Below are 18,484 nucleotides of genomic sequence, written 5' to 3'. Positions count from 1 at the left end.
GCTTGCGCGGCATCTTTCATGTTGGCGCTCCGTGTTGATGGAGCAGCCGTTGTGGCGGAAGACGTTGTGTTGCTTTTTGCGGTTTTACGTTACGCTTTTCGCTGGCGATGCCGTCGCCGTCTAAGTGTAGCGGCAGCCTCGCGATGTGTGGAATGATCGCGAACCATGCGCTTTAGGACCGCGAATTCCTTCCGCACCCGCGCGCAGTCCTTCGATGAGGCTTCGTGGGAACCGCCGCAATTAGGACACTTCAAGACGGTCGCGCAGCAGGCGTCTTCCAAATGGGACTCAGCGCACCGCGGGCACACGGCGTTGTTCGCGCAAACGCTTTTTATGGGCCCAATCTTGAAGCACTTGTGACATTGCAGGGGCTTCGGTATGTATGGTCGAACTGCATGGCGGACATGACCAACTTTGACGTGAGAGGGAAGGCAATCCCCCTTAAACACAAGCTTCACGCAGCGTGTGTTTTCGAGTCTGGTAAGATGAGCGTGTCTTCAGTTGCTGGCTTTATTAATATTGGCAATTCGTCGTTCGAAATGGAAATGTCGACGTCATAAATGATGCCAACAGTGCCGTTACCGCCAGTAGCAATCTGTGGTCGCACTTGTACTTTGTCAATTTCTGTGATGTTCTGAAGGCTCTGTAGTGCGCTACGATGGAAAATGCTAAAGCCATGACATTCTTCCGTGAGTTGATTCTCACATCCTTAATCGCATTCGGTGCAATACCCTCGAGTAACGTTGAAAGAACCTGCCTGTTCAGGAGCCGCGGATTGGTAGTGGGGTCCACGGGCAAGAAGAACACAGTGTGCGGCCAGTGCTGCGGTGTATTCTTCACGGTGGAGACACTTGCCGGCGATGACGCTCGCAGCAGTCTTCTTTTTGCCTTTCGGCTCATGACAACCTTGAAGTCGTCCGAGGAATCGTAGCTGTCCGAGTACAACTCGGTGGCGTCGCTGTCTGTGTCACTTGACTGGCTCCCGCGTTTCCTGGACGTAAGCCGGCCTGACGGCTGCGCGCCAGGAACGTCCTCGGAAGTATTTTTGTCCATTGCCGCAACGAGGGAGCGGCAGCTCCCAGAGATTGCAACGAAACAAAGCGAAAACGCAGACAACAGTGCAAGCGTTCAGCTGTAGAATCACTTCGTCGTCTTCCACCTCAGTTTCTCAATGAATTAGTTAAACACCCAGCGTGATTGTATTGCAGTAGGTTAATGATGGAACTAAATTACACTTCTTTTTAACACGAAAGTGTTTTATGCCGGGGTCCACCAAGACTTCACTGACGTATTTCCGTCACGGAAATACGTCATAGAACATAATACAAAGAAAGAAACCAGAAGAAAAAGTTCCACAAACATGCAAAATTTGGAAATCGAACCCACGACCTCTCGGTCCGCGACGATAGATCGCCGAGCGTTTAACCCATTGCGCCACAAACGCATTTGCAGAGAGCTACACAGACGCGCCTTATATATCTAACACTCCTCCGTGTACCCGCGCTCTTGCTCGGGGCGGTGCCGCCGCCTACGAGCAGAAAAGAGAAGTACTGTATTATGACACTAACGCGCACCGACAGTGAACGCTTCGGTGGTCTCAGCACTACGACGCCTCGATGCCAGCATTCGAAGGGACGCTGGCATCAAGAAGCACTACCAACGCCACCTAGGTGGCGTTCATCGTACTCAACACAGCGGAGCGTGGCCTCCGCAATTAGCTCTGAAAATGTTTCTGAAGTTGATCGCGGAGGCTGCAATTACGACGCGCTGTACGCGCTGATTTGACTCGGTGACGATTCAGTTACGTGCTTTGTCTTGCGCGTTGTATTAGTGTGTCAGTTACGTGCTTCGTCTTTCGCGTTGTGCTAGCGTGTGCAGCGTAGTGCAGCTTCCATATGCACGACGGTTGCTCATGGTCATCGACGTTGGTAGTCGTGATGGAGGAGACGTGCCACCAGGCGTCAGCGTGGGTGCATCAACGCCTAAGGGCGCTTTAGCCACAAAACACCAATAGACATTATATATCAATGTGCAATAAACATTACACTACTTCTGTGAAGACACGTTTCACTTTCGTGTTCTATACCGATTCCTATATAAGAGGGATCAACCACATTTTTTTTACAACGCTATTTCCTCGGATCAGCAAGGACCTGCGGACTGTCTTGGCCCAGATGGCAAGCCACAGAACGATGGACGGAGTTGTTCCGTACGTATTCACAATATCAAGTGTTTTTGAAAAATGGTATAGCGAAGATGGCAGAAATACACGCGTAGGTGCATTGCTTTGCAGGAAGAGTCTGATGAAAACTGATCACGCACTCGTGCGTCACAGCTGTCGCTGAATTGCATGCAGTGCTCCAAAGTTCTGACAAGAATTGCTAATTTTGCTCTCTGTAAACAACTCCTTCCTTTCATTTTGCGTTACACAATGCAGAAAATCACACGTAAATATCACGCTACAATATTATTTCCATGTTGTCGCGATGATGAAGGAAAAAACATTGCCGACACTGACAACTGACAAAGCCAACTTACGAACCTAATTAACCTTGAGAAAAATCTTACGAAAAGCGTACTAGCAAAGCAGAAACGTTCGTAAGGTCAGCAACCTTATATTGCCTGCCGCTGCAATTGAGTGAGCGCTGTAGTCGACAACAGGCATGTATGCAGTGGTAGCACACGTGCGAACTTCCGCACTTGCGCCTAAAGAAAGCGTACCTACGTCGATTCACAAAGTATAAACAGTCGTCGCCGCTGTCGTCCTAAGAAGAGAATCCTACGATAGGGGAGTAGCATAGCAGTCTTACAAACATAATTATGCGAAATTAAGATAATCGATCCAACGTGCTTTTGCATAACTAACATCAGTAACTTACTGATGAACGCTACTTGGCTTTTAAATAGAACTGAGCTTTAACAGGGCGAATAAAACAAGTACACGAAGAAACAAATCAGCTTATGCAGTTGATTGCCCAGAAGCCCGAACTGATAACCAAGGACGGCGGGTGCTTTTTTCTTAGTAGCGCGCATTTATTGGTTTTTCTCAAAATGTACGTATATAGCCATTTTATTGTATAAATGTGCCGGACGTGCGTTGCTGTGAAGGCATTATTATTCCTGCTGTGCTGCCTACTTTTGCTTATTGTCTGACAAGATACCCACGCAATAGCTTTACTTTTCATACTCTGCACGGCACACTGTGGCGTAGCAGCAAATAGAAGTGTGGTATCCGTCCATGACAACCATCAAGTTTCTCAGTGATGTGTTTAGATCACTTCTATTGTTGTTGTTGTTGTCGTTGTAGTTTTTTCAAGTTTAAGCTCGCGCACGATGGTAGGGCTGCATGCGGGTAAACATTTTCTAGACACATATCAAGCTATGCTTTACCACGTGAGAGGAAAGAACGACACAACAGGTAAACGTCTCTAATTACAGAAACATGTGCCTGTCAGATAATTTGTTGTCGTCGTGCGTGTGGTTAGTTCGTCTTCTATATTATATTGCTGAAAGGTTCTATAAATTCAGCACCAAGTGGCAGTGCCGTAGTGTCTATTCCTGCGTTTTTTTTTTTCCAATCTCGCATTTTTTTTTTTTGCCGATCCTGCAGCCCCTGGTGTGCGAGAACGCACGCATACGATGCGCGGCAATCCTTTCTATGGTAACGAAACGAGACATCAATACGATGACACAATAAAAAATAAATGGCGAGTGAAATGACGTAGCACCATTGATGCGAAAATCACGTGGACTGCTTGAAAAAGCGTGATGCTGTGAAATAAAGTACAACCTATGCAAGGAAAGAATAATCATCGCATGAGTCCTCTCGTAACCAATCGTCTTAATAGAAAGAGTACGAATACTCCTGCGTGCGAATAAAAACTTTTGAGCGAGAAAACCAGCCGGGTTGATAAATGCATCTCTATTGTAATGAACTAGAAAGACCCACCTCGCCATGAAGCGTCGTATAGCAAATCATCAGGGTAACGTAATAAAGCGGCCTGCGATCTAGTATTTGGAGAGTGACATGGTGCCAGCGTTTCATTGGTTCAATGTGTTGGCGTGCTGTTCGGTGCAAAAAGAACTACACCTAGTAATGTACTGCCCCATATAAAGGCTTTTAGGCGTGTTTGGCAAACGCCTATAACATTCACCTATTTATAAATCACTATTTATTTAGCAATGAACGGAAAATGCGCAATTACCGCAATAAATATTGTACACATAAATTTCGAGTCAATGGACGACGGGCATCGTGGTGCAGGAAAATCGACCAGGAGTGCTATGCAGCACGCGCCGAGTTCCTCGCTTGCCTGAGTTAGCCCGATGACAGTCAGTGAAAAAGATAGCATGGAACGCGCGAAAGCAGCTGGCACCAAAATGTCCAGATAAAGCAACGTACGACAACTAAAGCGCTCCCTACGTAAGCCGCTTCCTCGTTTCAAACACAAAAAGTGTACAACGTTACGCGCCAGCGCCGCTAGCTAGTGCGCAGCTTTTAAAGGCACCCGTTCCTGCGTTGAGCGTCATCGTTGTCCATCGGTGAAACCGAGCGAACGAGCACAGCGACGAATGATGGAGCAAACGCGGAGCGCAGCGGGCGATAAAAGAGGCGATAGCGAAGACAGCGCGCGGAGGGAAGCAAAGAAGGAGGAGGGTGCTGCGAAAAGATTAGAATGAAAGCGGAGGAGGAGGGTATGGCGAAGGCGTCAGAGGAAAAGCGTAGTGCCGCGCCAGATGGGTGATGACCGCTCGAGATAGAGCCAGAGTTGCGCTCCGTCGTCTGTTCACATATGGGATGCGTAGAGCGCGTCCAACGATACCATATATGGAAATGAAGCGCTGCATGAGCGAGGGTTTGTCTGCGGCGGCTACTTTAGATCGCACCCCCACGCAGCCCGTCTCGTGATCTCCCGAATAGCGAGGCTGTCGCGCCACACTTCGCTCCGTTTGCAACGTGCCGCACGAGACAGACTGTGTGCCAGCAAATATATCGCGCAATGAGCACACGTACAGAGCGGAGCTGAAATTTCACATTAGGGTCATTCCACGCGAAACATCCCAGACCCAAAAAGTGACCACCGTTGATTTTTTTTTTGAAAACAATTGGTCTAGATGGCTATTGTGTGAATAAAGTTTCACCAAAGTATTTTCGTCTAAAAATTTTTTTGATCACGTAAGCGCTCTTTGAAGTTCCCGCAAAGAAGCAATACTTGGTAGGAGGTAATTTTTCTTTATTCATGTCTGAAACGAGGTGCAATAACAAATTTTATTTAAGAGCATTCTAGGGGCATCCTTCTTTCATGTGATGTGATAACTGAAGGCATTTTATAATTTCCCGCGTTTATTTGGCTCAGTAAAAAAGCAAGAAATCTTGCGTTTTCAGAATTTTTTTTTCATAAAGTGCGTACATTAACACGAAAGTCTTTTATGCCGGGGTCCACCAAGACTTCACTGACGTATTTCCGTCACGGAAATACGTCATAGAACATAATACAAAGAAAGAAACCAGAACAAAAAGTTCCACAAACATGCAAAATTTGGAAATCGAACCCACGACCTCTCGGTCCGCGACGATAGATCGCCGAGCGTTTAACCCATTGCGCCACAAACGCATTTGCAGAGAGCTACACAGACGCGCTTTATATATCTAACACTCCTCCGTGTACCCGCGCTCTTGCTCGGGGCGGTGCCGCCGCCTACGAGCAGAAAAGAGAAGTACTGCATTATGACACTAACGCGCACCGACAGTGAACGCTTCGGTGGTCTCAGCACTACGACGCCTCGATGCCAGCATTCGAAGGGACGCTGGCATCAAGAAGCACTACCAACGTCACCTAGGTGGCGTTCACCGTACTCAGCACAGCGGAGCGTGGCCTCCGCAATTAGCTCTGAAAATGTTTCTGAAGTTGATCGCGGAGGCTGCAATTACGACGCGCTGTACGCGCTGATTTGACTCGGTGACGATTCAGTTACGTGCTTTGTCTTGCGCGTTGTATTAGTGTGTCAGTTACGTGCTTCGTCTTTCGCGTTGTGCTAGCGTGTGCAGCGTAGTGCAGCTTCCATATGCACGACGGTTGCTCATGGTCATCGACGCTGGTAGTCGTGATGGAGGAGACGTGCCACCAGGCGTCAGCGTGGGTGCATCAACGCCTAAGGGCGCTTTAGCCACAAAACACCAATAGACATTATATATCAATGTGCAATAAACATTACACTACTTCTGTGAAGACACGTTTCACTTTCGTGTTCTATACCGATTCCTATATAAGAGGGATCAACCACATTTTTTTGCAGCTACAATATTTCTTCTCCCTTTTCGCCTGTTGCTATACTGTATGCTCCCGCCCTCCCTATTTAACAAACTATATATACAGTCATTATTGAAGTGCTCTCCGTGTTGTTGAAGTACGACATTTCGCCCTGTAGTTCTTTCCGCAATGAGGGCACCGGCTGTTTAACCTTTTAAAGTTATCAATTTCTACAGCTACATCGCCCACTTTGGAAGCACGATATCATACAATATATTGTCAAGTAGACAACTTTGGTGATTGCGTATGTGCCTATTCCTCCGCAAATATATTTGTGGGCGTATATGTAGACAACCACGGTCGCTGCATAGGTATGCTTTGGATGCAGCATTGCCAAGTTGACAACTTGGCTCCGAGAGACAAAGCGCAGTTGCGGAAAAGGAGGAGAAAAAGGCGCATGAATGGTTGGCGCTTGCGAGGCTGAAATCGCGCACTCGGAAAGAAGCTGGTCGGGAGGGCGCGCGCTAGCTGCAAGTGCCCCATCCGCAACAGGCACATGCGCGTCAATAGCGGCATCTTGCAAGGCATTTGCAGCCATGATACCTGGAATTGTACGGCTTGTGACGCAGTTTGTACTGGGTTTGCTATGAGTAAAAAACACACTGTGTTTCGGTATCATTTGGCATTTGACCTCGAGATTTGATTTGCTCTTCGCGTGTCTGCTGATGTGCGGAGTTACGACTGGCATACTTTAAAGCAGCAAGTTATGCAATGAAGCCACTGCTGAGTCTGACAATATTATTGGATGAATTTTGCCATGAGGCAAATGGCTCTACTTTCCAGGTATTTCTTTTTTATTGGTGTAATTCCATGTAAGATTTGAGATAAATGTAACTCGGAAAAAAAAATTATGTTTGCTGAATATTTTTGTACTTTGTATCTCACGATAGATACCCGGTTGTAACATTGCTTTCTTCATAAGAGAGTACGTTTATTTTGGTTCGGTTATTGTTCGGTTCGGTAACGTAATCGTTACCACCGCAACCGGCTGCTCTGCGGCATAAGCGGTTACAGGTGAACGTAATCAAACGAAAATAATATATGCATATTTAAGCCCATGATTGCAGTGACCCGGTTATGCAACCTCCTGAACCTTAGTTTGGCTAGAGAATGTGGTTCTTTTTACTCAGCGGTGCCAGTACCCTATGATTGTCTTTGTGAACAAGCCCGGTGTATTCCCTAAAGCAGCGTGATCAACGTAAATATGACGGAAGCACCTGGCAAGTTGCTGCCTGAAAATTTTTCATTAATTCGGGAAAGACTCACTTCGCCAAGCATTCAAACAAAGCACTTCATGGTATGAAGATACTTCGCTTGTGACTGCGACTCTAAAGTTCACTTCGCAGTGCGCATGCCCGCGTTGCCTGTGTAATTTCCAGAATCATCTGCATTGCGAAAGTATGCGTTCCGTAACTGACAGTGCTTCTACAACCATTCAGCTACATTCTCGCTTTTTTGACGGCGATTTGCTTTAACCGGAAGTTACACCCCCGCTTCTTTTTGCAGTTGTTGGTTTTTATTGAAGAAAGAAATGCCAATAATCCGAAGTGCTTGAGCGGCGTCTGCAAGAACGGCACCTGTACAGAAATCAAGCAACACAAGTGCGCCAATGAATCATGAAACCGCACTGAAAAAGTGCCATAGTAAAGTAATAAACCGCCTTTAAATAAAAGTACAGTACAAAAAGTTGTTCTGTGTATCTAAAACATGTTTTCATCAGAATAATATACCGAGAGAATATCGCTGTGTTCTCTTCCGACCTGAGAACACACAATTTTGTAATGTGGGTTATTGGGCGAGTTGGTGCATATTTAGGGGTTAGGAATTAGCACAAAATATGTCGGGGAGAAATGAGGACCCAGAACATGTACTCACTTACAACACATGTTTACTGAACTAAGTCCGTCCAAGAGAAACCTTGCCCCCCATTGTCAAGCATGCGCGCAATGAAAACCAGTAAACGCATTGAATGAAGCTAATTTATGCTATCACATTCCGTTTCCCTAAGCAAGAAATAAGGTCACTAATTACATATTGCCATCCCGCCGAATATGTTAAGCTTCTTACCCCCCCCCCCCCTCAACTTTGTGCGAAAACAATATTAATCTTTGCGAGCACCCTAATATGCCCGAAGAACGGCTTCCACGCGCACTCCTCGAAATGCGCAGGCTTGTCAGCTAGCGTCCTTCCTACGCCTAAATTATGTTCTCGTGCCGTATCATTATTGCATCTGCGTCTCTGCCCGATAAATTTCTAGCCACATGTTAGAGACATTTAATAAACGACGCCAACAACGCAGGGAATGAAAGGCTTGGCGTGCTTCTTCACGCGGGTGGTCAATATCTGCTGACCGAAATCACGTGCGCACAGGCGATAAAGTTTGCACAGAGCCGAAAAAACAATATTTAGGTAATATATTTGGCCTCCATATTTCAGATTCTGCGATACCTTATGAAGGAATGGTCCAAGCTTCAGTTTGTTCTTTTAGAGCGTCTGCGATGCCATCTTCTTGCGCTTTCTGTCCTTTGGTTTTGGAGCAAAGTTTCAGCAACGACTTAAAAAATTTATAATTTGATATGATAGGTGCATCTGGTGGTCTTCACTGTGCGCGTGTCGGACAATGAGGGAGAGGGTTTCGTTTTGACGTTGGTATTCAATAAACATCACTTGTAAGTAAGCTGTTGTCCTGTGTCCTGCCTCCGTCCCGTCATATTTCATGCCTGTTCCTACCTTCTAAACACATCCTTTACCGCTAGACGTTGCACACAAGCACCAGGAAGCCTGAAACATCCCATCCGAGATTTGCAAAGCAGCACAATAATTTTGTAAGTCAGTGATTTCTTCCGTCATTTGGCTGTTGCCGATTTGGCATTTGATGCCGATTTGCTTCAATCAGGAAGCGCTGGACATGAGAAAATCAAAGAATAAAACACATCTCGGCACTCTTAAGCAGCACAGGTGGCCACAATCAGAAGGACAGGGGACCCACACTGTCAACAGGGCACGTCGAGGCGAATAATAAAAATGAGTTGAAGCACACTTTCCAGGCATAGCAAAGCCACCTATTTTGGAAGCAATTATCATCACATTGAAAACGTATTCTCTGTAAAAAAAAGTTGTCGCAGTTTCACCTGAAAGGCGAAGCATCAATTGCGATAGCAAATTTGTAGAGAGCTATACGTAGTAATGATATTAGCTTTATCAGCTGTATGAACTTGGACATGCAGCAGCACCGGCAACACGCAGAACTATTGTCGACGCCGTCGGCGTTTTGCCCGCGTTCGCTCAAAATGCGTGCGGCGTTGGTGACTGTTGCCGGAGCCTCTGATGTAAATAGACACTTGGTGCCACAGCTAAACCTCGCCTCCCTTCCCTCCCCCCCCTCCCCCTCCCCCACGGCCTCTCGCGCGTCGGAAGAAGGCGCGTTTGCTCTACATATATGGTGATTGTAAAGGAGGAAAGAGACGCTTACTTTTGCAGCCCCTAAGCGAGCACGGCGCAGAACGCGCGTTTGTTCTCCGGCGTGCGTTCACTCCCCGTGAAAGCGCGCGCCCCTCGCGCCCTTTCACTCGCACATACAGCGTTCGGCGCGCGGCGACGATTTCATCTCCATTGACGTCATACGGAACCTCACGGCGACGGCGACGGCGACGGCTACGGCGACGGCGACGCCGACGGCAGAAATCTGCTTTTGAGTGTCCATATAATTGCTATCGCAATAAAAAAATGTCACAGTTTCGCCCGAAAGGCGAAGCATCAATTGCGATAGCAAATTAGTAGAGAGCTATTCGGAGTAGGGATAGTAGTTTTATCGGCTGCATAAACTTAGACGCATTTGGACTAACTTAATTATTGCGATCGCAATTATATGGACACTCAAAAGCAGATTTCTGCCGTCGGCGTCGCCGTCGCCGTCGCCGTGAGGTTCCGTATGACGTCATTTGGAGAAGAAATCGTCGCCGCGCGCCGAACGCTGTATGTGCGAGTGAAAGGGCGCGAGGGGCGCGTCTTTCACGGGGAGTGAATTTTGGCGCTGAGCCGTGCTCCCTCAAGGGCTGCAGAAGATAGCGCCAACCTTTCCCTTTCCCTCAAGAACCACTTACCACCGGGGAGTGAACGCACGGCGGAGAACAAACGCGCGTTCTGCGCCGTGCTCGCTTAAGGGCTGCAAAAGTAGGCGTCTCTGTTCTCCTTCACAATCATTATGTATGTAGAGCAAACGCGCCTTCTTTCGACGAGCGAGAGGACGTGGGGGAGGGGGAGGGAAGGGAGGCGACGTTTAGCTGCGGCACGCAGTGCCTATTTATATCAGAGGCTCGGGCAACAGTCACCAACGCCGCACGAATTTTGAGCGAACGCGGGCAAAACGCCGATGGCGTCTTCAACAGTTCTGCGTGTTGCCGATGTTGCTGCATGTCCAAGTTTATACAGCTGATAAAGCTAATATCATTACTCCGTATAGCTCTCTACAAGTTTGCTATCGCAATTGATGCTTCGCCTTTCAGGTGAAACTACGACAACTTTTATTATTGCGATAGCAATTATATGGACACTCCAAAGCAGATTTCTGCCGTCGGCGTCGCCGTCGCCGTCGCCGTGAGGTTCCGTATGACGTCAATGGGGATGAAATCGTCGCCGCGCGCCGCCGAACGCTGTATGTGCGAGTGAAAGGGAAGTGAACGCACGGCGGAGAACAAACGCGCGTTCTGTGCCGTGCTCCCTTAAGGGCTGCAGAAGTAGGCGTCTCTTTCCTCCTTTACAATTACCATATATGTAGAGCAAACGCGCCTTCTTCTCACGCACGAAAGGCCGTGGGAGGGGGGGGGGGGCAGGGAAGGGAGGCGACGTTTAGCTGCGGCACCAAGTGCCTATTTATATCAGAGGCTCCGGCAACAGTCACCAACGCCGCAGGCATTTTGTGCGAACGCGGGCAAAACGCCGACGGCGTCGACAACAGCGCTGTGTGTTGCCGGTGCTGCTGCATGTCCAAGTTTGAACAGCGGATAAAACTACGATCCTTACTCCGTATAGCTCTCTACTAAGTTGCTATCGCAATTGATGCTTCGCCTTTCGGGTGAAACTGCGACAACTTTTTTTGTTTTATTTTATTTATTTACTAAATACTGCAGGCCCTTTAGCGGGCCCAAGCAGGAGGGGCGAATACAATACTGCACAATGTGAATTTCATTAAAATGACAGCAAAAAAAAAAGTTGTCGCAGTTTCACCTGAAAGGCGAAGCATCAATTGCGATAGCAAATTTGTAGAGAGCTATACGGAGTAATGACAGTAGCTTTAGCTTTATCAGCTGTATAAACTTGGACATGCAGCAGCACCGGCAACACGCAGAACTGTTGTCGACGCCGTCGGCATTTTGCCCGCGTTCGCACAAAATGCGTGCGGCGTTGGTGACTGTTGCCGGAGCCTCTGATATAAATAGGCACTTGGTGCCGCAGCTAAACGTCGCCTCCCTTCCCTCCCCCCCACGGCCTTTCGTGCGTCAGAAGGCGCGTTTGCTCTACATATATGGTGATGGTAAAGGAGGAACGAGACGCCTACTTCTGCAGCCTTTTGGTAGCACGGCACAGAACGCGCGTTTGTTCTCCGCCGTGCGTTCACTCCCCGTGAAAGCGCGCGTCCCTCGCGCCCTTTCACTCGCACATACAGCGTTCGGCGGCGCGCGGCGACGATTTCATCTCCATTGACGTCATACGGAACCTCACGGCGACGGCGACGGCGACGGCGACGCCGACGGCAGAAATTTGCTTTGTAGTGTCCATATAATTGCTATCGCAATAAAACAAGAGCACTTATTTACAGTAGGGCATGTTAGAGCAGTAACAGGCGTGGTGTCAGCGCGCACAAGCAAACAAGAATAGATCAAACCGAATGACCGCAGACAACGACTGTCAAAACGCTGGCAGCAAGCGCAGCCGCCGGAGTGGGCGAATTGTTCGCGCGGTCAATCGCTGCAACGGAAACTGAGCGGCGAATGCACAGCGCATACAAAGGTCAGAGCCGTGTGGAGATAAGAGACGGTGCGAGCGACCGCCAGCGCCGGGCAAAGTGCAGAGGAGTTGTGCAGAGGAGTTGTGCAGAGGAGAAGTTGTTGGCAGAGGAGAAGCTGCCCCCCCCCTCCCTCCCGCTCTGCCTTCCCGCTTTCTTGTTTTCGCGTGGGAGATTGAGTGGCCAGTTCCTCTTGCGCCCGGTTGCAATATAACCATTTGGTGAAGCAGCACAGCGTCGCCCCGCCTCCCTCCCTTACATACCCCCACGGCCTTTCGCGCGACGGTCGCGTTTGCTTTCCGCCGTGCCTTCGCTCTCCGTGATAGCGCGCGTCCCCCGCGCGCTTTCACTCGCGCATACGGCGTGCGGCGACGGTTTTATCGCCCTTGAAATCTATACGTAACATCACGGCGACGGCGACGCCGTCGGCAGAAATCCGGTTGAAGTGTCCATATAATTGATAAAATGGCGCTTTTGAGTCATAGGTCAAAATATATGGTGTTGCTTCACCTACACTGTAAAAACAGTTGCACCCTTTGGGGCGTATTTTTGCCACAGAACAATAATCGTCATCTGACTTGCGTGGCTTTCCTTTCTTTAACGCTGTGCGCCTGGCACTTCTCGGTCACGAACGACAAGAGCGTTATCAGCGTGACACAGCGTTCTCGACAGGAAAGTAGCAAGTGCAGAGTTTTCAAGATAGGAAACGCAAGCAAGACAGATGATTATTGTTGTGTGGCAAAAATGCACCCCAAAGGGTGCAACTGTTCTTAGAGTGTAATATGTACCTTTAGTGCCTTTTCTAGAACCGCGCCCCTACTTTCTCCGCCATGTAGTAGTTTAGCCAGAACAAAGAATGAAAGCTTATACAGGGTGTTTCAGCGAACACTTAAAGAAATTTTTAAAGCTTTACTGTGGCATATTCTAGTTCATGAGCAGGTCTACTCGAAAAGGCGCACATTAATTACTTGCACAAAAATGTGAAGTGCATAATCAACTAATTAACAAATGTGCCTAATTAAGCTTTTTACTTAATTAAATTGTGGCTCATGCTGTAATTTACAAATTGTAACCGTGGAGGTCGCACGGCGATCCGGATCCACTTGGAACGAATTCTTAGGATGACGCCAGTTTCGAGAAATTAATTCCCGAACTTTGCGGAGAAATGCATTGGCGTACCAAGTACTTTCCTAACAAAACGTCCTATTATGCATTGACGCACAAAAGGAACTGGAACGCCCATTACTTTCTGGTGTGATTGGCATGTAAGAAAGTAACTGGTGCGCCAGTTACTTTCTTACCAAAACGTCATTTTATGCATTGAAGTGCAAAAGTAACTGGAACGCCAATGCATTTCTCCTCAAAGTTCGGGAAATAATATCTCGAAACTGGTGTCATCCTGAGAATTCGCTACAAGTGGATCCGCCTTGCGAACTCCGAGGCTACGATCTGTGATTTGCAATTAGTGAAAAAAGTCGCAGTTTCGCCTGAAAGGCGAAGCATCAATTGCAGTAGCAAATTATAACATAATGATACGGAGTAAGGATAGTAGTTTTATCGGCTGCAAAAACTTGGGCACATTCGCTTACTAATTGAATTAACAAGCATGGTGTCAGTTCGCACAAGCAAAAATGAATAGATCCCACTTGATGACCGCACACAACGACTGTCAAAACGCTGGCGTGAGCAAGTGCCAGCAGCAGCGAGCGAAGGTTCGTGCGGTCTATCGCTTCAACGGAAACTGAGCGGCGAAAGCACCGCGAATACAAAGGTAAGAGCCGTGTGGAGATCGCTTTCAAGATACGGTGTGCGCGACAGCCCGTATCCGCGCAAAGAACAAGTCCGCAGTTGCTGGCAGAATAGAAGCCGCACCCCCTCCCTCCCGCGCATCCTTCCCGCTTCCCTTTTTTCGCGTGGGAGAGTCACCAGTCCCCCTTTGGCCCAGTCACAAGATACGCATTTGGTGCCGCAGCTAAACATCGCCTTTTCTCATTCCCTCCCATCCCCCCCACGGCCCTTCGGACGACGGAAGACGTCGCGTTTGCTCTCCGTGAAAGCACGCGCCCCTCGCGCGCTTTAACTCGCACATGCAGGATACGGCGCGCGGCGACGATTTTATCGCCCTTGCACTTTATACGGAACCTCATGGTGACGGCGACGACCGCAATGGCATAAATCCGCTTGGAGTCTCCATATAATTCCTATCGCAATAAAACTTAGCGATTTTTAATTAGTCTTTTATGCATTTCAATATTTTGAACAAGTAATGTCCGTCTCTTTGAGTAGACCAGCTCATCAGCTAGAATTATTCTATCTGCCTCGGGCCTCTAAGATTTTTTAAAAGTGTTTGCTGAAACACCCGGTTTGTTGTTTTGAATTTAACATTGTAATATCGAGGATGCATTCGATGTCATAAACTTCGTAAGGGGTTGTAGCGTATGAACACGTTGCTCAAGAAATCGTGGTTGCACAATGCCACGATGCTCGCATCTCGGTCCACATTAAAGCGTAGCATTTCATTTCTGTTGGAGCTCGGAGAAGGCGCTCCTGGTAGGGGAAAGTTGAAACAAAGTCCCTGGATGATTTACCAGCAGCGACATCCGATGCGGCCACTGGTGTGGAGTGATAGTAATTCCTGTTCAATTCATCGGCCAATATCTGGAAGAGCTTTTGCCGGCCCCCTTTACTCGTTAGCCATTTATACTTAAACCGAGAAATTTAAAGGACGCCAGCAGGAGTTCACATTCCTCGAAATGTAGACTAAATACGCAATACAATTAAATATATAACCCTTTATCATTGAGCTCTCAAAATACTTCGTGTTACAATCGCATAACAAGCCTATATGAGTCCGTATCATGCAGACGGAGAGAAAAATGAGCATTTTATCGTAATAATCTTCACCATCATCATCATCATCATCATCAGCCAATTTTTTTTTTTTGTTCACTGTAGGACGAAGGCCTCTCCAGGGATCTCCAATTAACCCTATCTTGCGCTAGCTATTTCCAACTTGCGTCTGCAAACTTCGTAATTTCATCAACCCACAAAATTTTCAGCCACCCTCGAAGGTGCTCCCCTTCATATTGGCACCCATTCTACGTATAACTCTGATGGTCCACCAGTTATCTACCTTACGCGTTACGTGGCCGGCTCTGCTGCATTTTTGTCTTAATATCAACCAGAATATCGGCTATACCCGTTTTCTCTCTGATCCACACCGCTATCTTCCTCTGTTAACGTTACGCGTAACATCTTTCGTTCCATTGCTCTTTGCATGGTCCCTAACTTGTTCTTGAGCTTTTTAGTTAACGTCCAAGTTTCTGCCCGATATGTTAGCACCGGTAGAATGCAATGATTGTATACTTACCTTCTCAACGACAGTGGTAAGCTCCCAGTCAAGATTTGTTAATGCCTGCCGTATGCATTCCAACCCATTTTTATTCTCTAAATTTACTAAATTTACCTCTCATGATCAGGGTAGCCTTGGTGTATTTGACCTAGATAATGTACCCCTGTACGGATTGTAAAGGCTGACTGGCGATCATGAGTTCGTGTTTTCTTGCCAGGCTATTCAACATTATCTTTGCCTTCTGCGTAATAATCTGCAACCCTACTCTTGCAGTTTCTCGGTTTAGGTGCACAATCATTTGTTGAAATTCATGTCCAGTATTGCTGAACAGGACAATGTCATCTGCAAACCGAAGGTTGCCGAGATATTCGCTGTTGATACTCACTTCTAAGCGTCCCCAGGCTAATAGCTTGAGTAATTTTTCTAAGCATGCAGTGAATAGCACTGTAGAAATTATGCCTCCTTGCCTGACCCCTTTCTTAATAGGTAATTTTCTACTATTCTTGTGGAGAACCAAGGTAGCTGTGGAATCTTTGTAGGTATTTTCCAAAATATTCCCGTATGCCTCCTGTACGCCTTGATTCAGCCTTGCATACACGGCTGCTCGTGCCTCTACTGAATCAAATACCATTTCCTAATATATGAAAGCTATATAGAAAGGTTTATTGTACTCCACATATTTCTGTTGCCTGATTAATGACATGGACGTAATCCATTGTAGAATATCCTTTCATAAAGTCAGCTTGCTCTCTTTGTTGATTGAAGTAAAGTGTTGCCTTGATTCTGTTGGAAATTATATGAACATTTTATTCAATACTGAAAGCAAGCTAATGGGCATATATTTCTTCAAATCTTTAACCCTTCTTATGTATTAATATACGTTTGGCATTCTTCCGGCTCTCTCATGCACTTTAAGTCGCGAGGCATTGTGTATATAGGGCTGCAAGCTTTTGAAGCGTAATTTGTCCTCCATCTGATTAAATCGACTGTTATTCCACCTTCTCTTGGCTCTGTTTCCCGTGGCATGTCTTGCGAGGCCATTCTAGCTGCATTGCTAGTTATACAAGGTCCCTCTGCATCCTGTTCATCACTGCGCATTTAACCGCACTACGCATTTAACACCGAAAAACTTGTCTGTATGAGAGAACTCGTAGGCTGCGCTGAGCGAAGAAGTCAGTAGCAACCATTACGGTTGCTCCTATTGATGCCGCTTAAAAGCGCCGCTAAGGAAATTGTACGAAGTCTGATGATTATGGACGTTCGTCACTTGTTTGTGTGTCTTAAGACGAGAAAAACGCACAAGAGACGCTAGTAGGCAAAAAAAAATGTTTTTCTTTCAAACACACGATGGCAAGGAAAGGAAATGAAAAGAAAACAAAACAATGTCACAGAGGAGTTTCACGCGCACACTGATGTACGCGACGCTCAGTCCTACACCACCGTTCGGCGCGTCAAGGGTTCCGAAAAACCATCTCACGGTTTTGGTCGTGACGACCGACTCGCTTGTCGTTGCCGCGGTGCGGTCGCCAAGGCGAGCCGAGGCAGAGGTGGCACGGTTGCTGCTGCTGGAACCGTCGCCGGCACACGGCTGTGCTACCGTGTGCGACGCCTGGCTATGTTGAGGACAACACTGCGTTGTCCGGCCGCAACTCATGAGGAACGCGACCCAGGGTCGGCCCACGCGGACAGCACCTCGGTTGGCCTCGACCAGGAACAGCCCTCAGCAACTGCGCCCTGGCAGGAGCCGCTCAGCAGGCCTCGTCCTTGATCCCGGAACCGGCCTCCGCATCTGGCCCGGGTAGGCGCCCTTGGTCACTCGGCCGCAGCAGGAACTACGGCCCGAGCTCTTCTTCCCGAGCGTCGCACCCGATCTGCTGCCACCGTGGCTTCGCCGCGCGAGCTCCTCCGCACGTTCGGTATGGTATGGTATGGTATGGTATGGTATGGTATGGTATGGTATGGTATGCCTTATCTGATGGCGCATACCCACTGCGGGGGATTGGCCAAGATTTGGATGGAATTAGGCAATCTTTTTAATACTAAAATCGGTAAAGCTAACTGGAGAAAATGAACAAAAATAAAATATTGAAGAATTCAAGAAAATCTATTTGAAGCACTTATAAATTCCTCCACGGCTGAGCAAATATCCCTGTGGCACTTTCCAAGAGAGGAGGCTCCTAAAGAAAGGATGTTTAGAATAGACAAGCTTAAATTTGCTACGTAGCGCTTCTTTTTCTTCGTTTTTTGTTCTTTTTTCTTCCAGCTCCCGTGCCACCTGCCCTCAGCTCGTCTTCTTCACTTCGGTATGCACTTCTAGTGAGTCCACAAGTCTCGGAGTACACGTAAATATATATGTATATATATATATATAGTCTCCTTTTCCCACACGAAGATTTACCTGTAAAAAAGAGACGTAAGCACGAGGCTGCCGCATTGCATGACCGCGGTCTTCCTGCTTTAGTTCACGCCAAATTCAAGGGCTAAAAGTTGCGTCCCCTGTTACAGCTTGTCCCGTCAATAAAATAACTGCTTACATGTAATCGATCAGTGAAGATTTATTTCAAATACAGTCAGTGTTAGCCGCCGCGGTGGCTTAGCACCCATGGTGTTATGCTGCGAAGCATAAGGTCGCGGGATCAAATCCCGGACGCGGCGGCCGCAATTCGGTGGGGGCGAAATGCAAAAACGCCCGTGTCTCGGGCATTGGGGGCACGGTAATGGTCCCCTGGTAGTCAAAATTAATTCGGAGTTCCCCACTACGGCGTGTCTTTGACACGTATCGCGGTTTTGACACGTAAAACCCCAGAATTTAATTGA

General features: G+C 47.6%; 1 protein-coding gene across 3 annotated transcripts in view; it reads left to right on the top strand.

The window, feature by feature from the left end:
* LOC125944019 (uncharacterized) overlaps window positions 1–18,484 on the top strand; it is a 140,472-nt gene that overhangs the window by 42,697 nt on the left and 79,291 nt on the right. For 2 of the 3 annotated variants that reach the window (XR_007466066.1, XR_007466065.1), the window contains 2 exons: window positions 2,147–2,209; window positions 7,818–7,994. Coding sequence is in view for 1 of the 3 variants with exons in the window: in XM_049663747.1 (XP_049519704.1) it covers window positions 2,147–2,209 (63 nt within the window). In the remaining 2 variants the exon portion in view is untranslated. Of the gene's footprint in view, window positions 1–2,146; window positions 2,210–7,817; window positions 7,995–18,484 lie in introns of those variants that run through there. The other variant, XM_049663747.1, reaches the window with a different exon arrangement.

Source organism: Dermacentor silvarum, chromosome 3 (assembly GCF_013339745.2).
Source record: "Dermacentor silvarum isolate Dsil-2018 chromosome 3, BIME_Dsil_1.4, whole genome shotgun sequence".
In the NCBI taxonomy this organism is placed as follows: domain Eukaryota; kingdom Metazoa; phylum Arthropoda; class Arachnida; order Ixodida; family Ixodidae; genus Dermacentor; species Dermacentor silvarum.
This window is presented reverse-complemented; position numbering and strand designations above follow the sequence as displayed.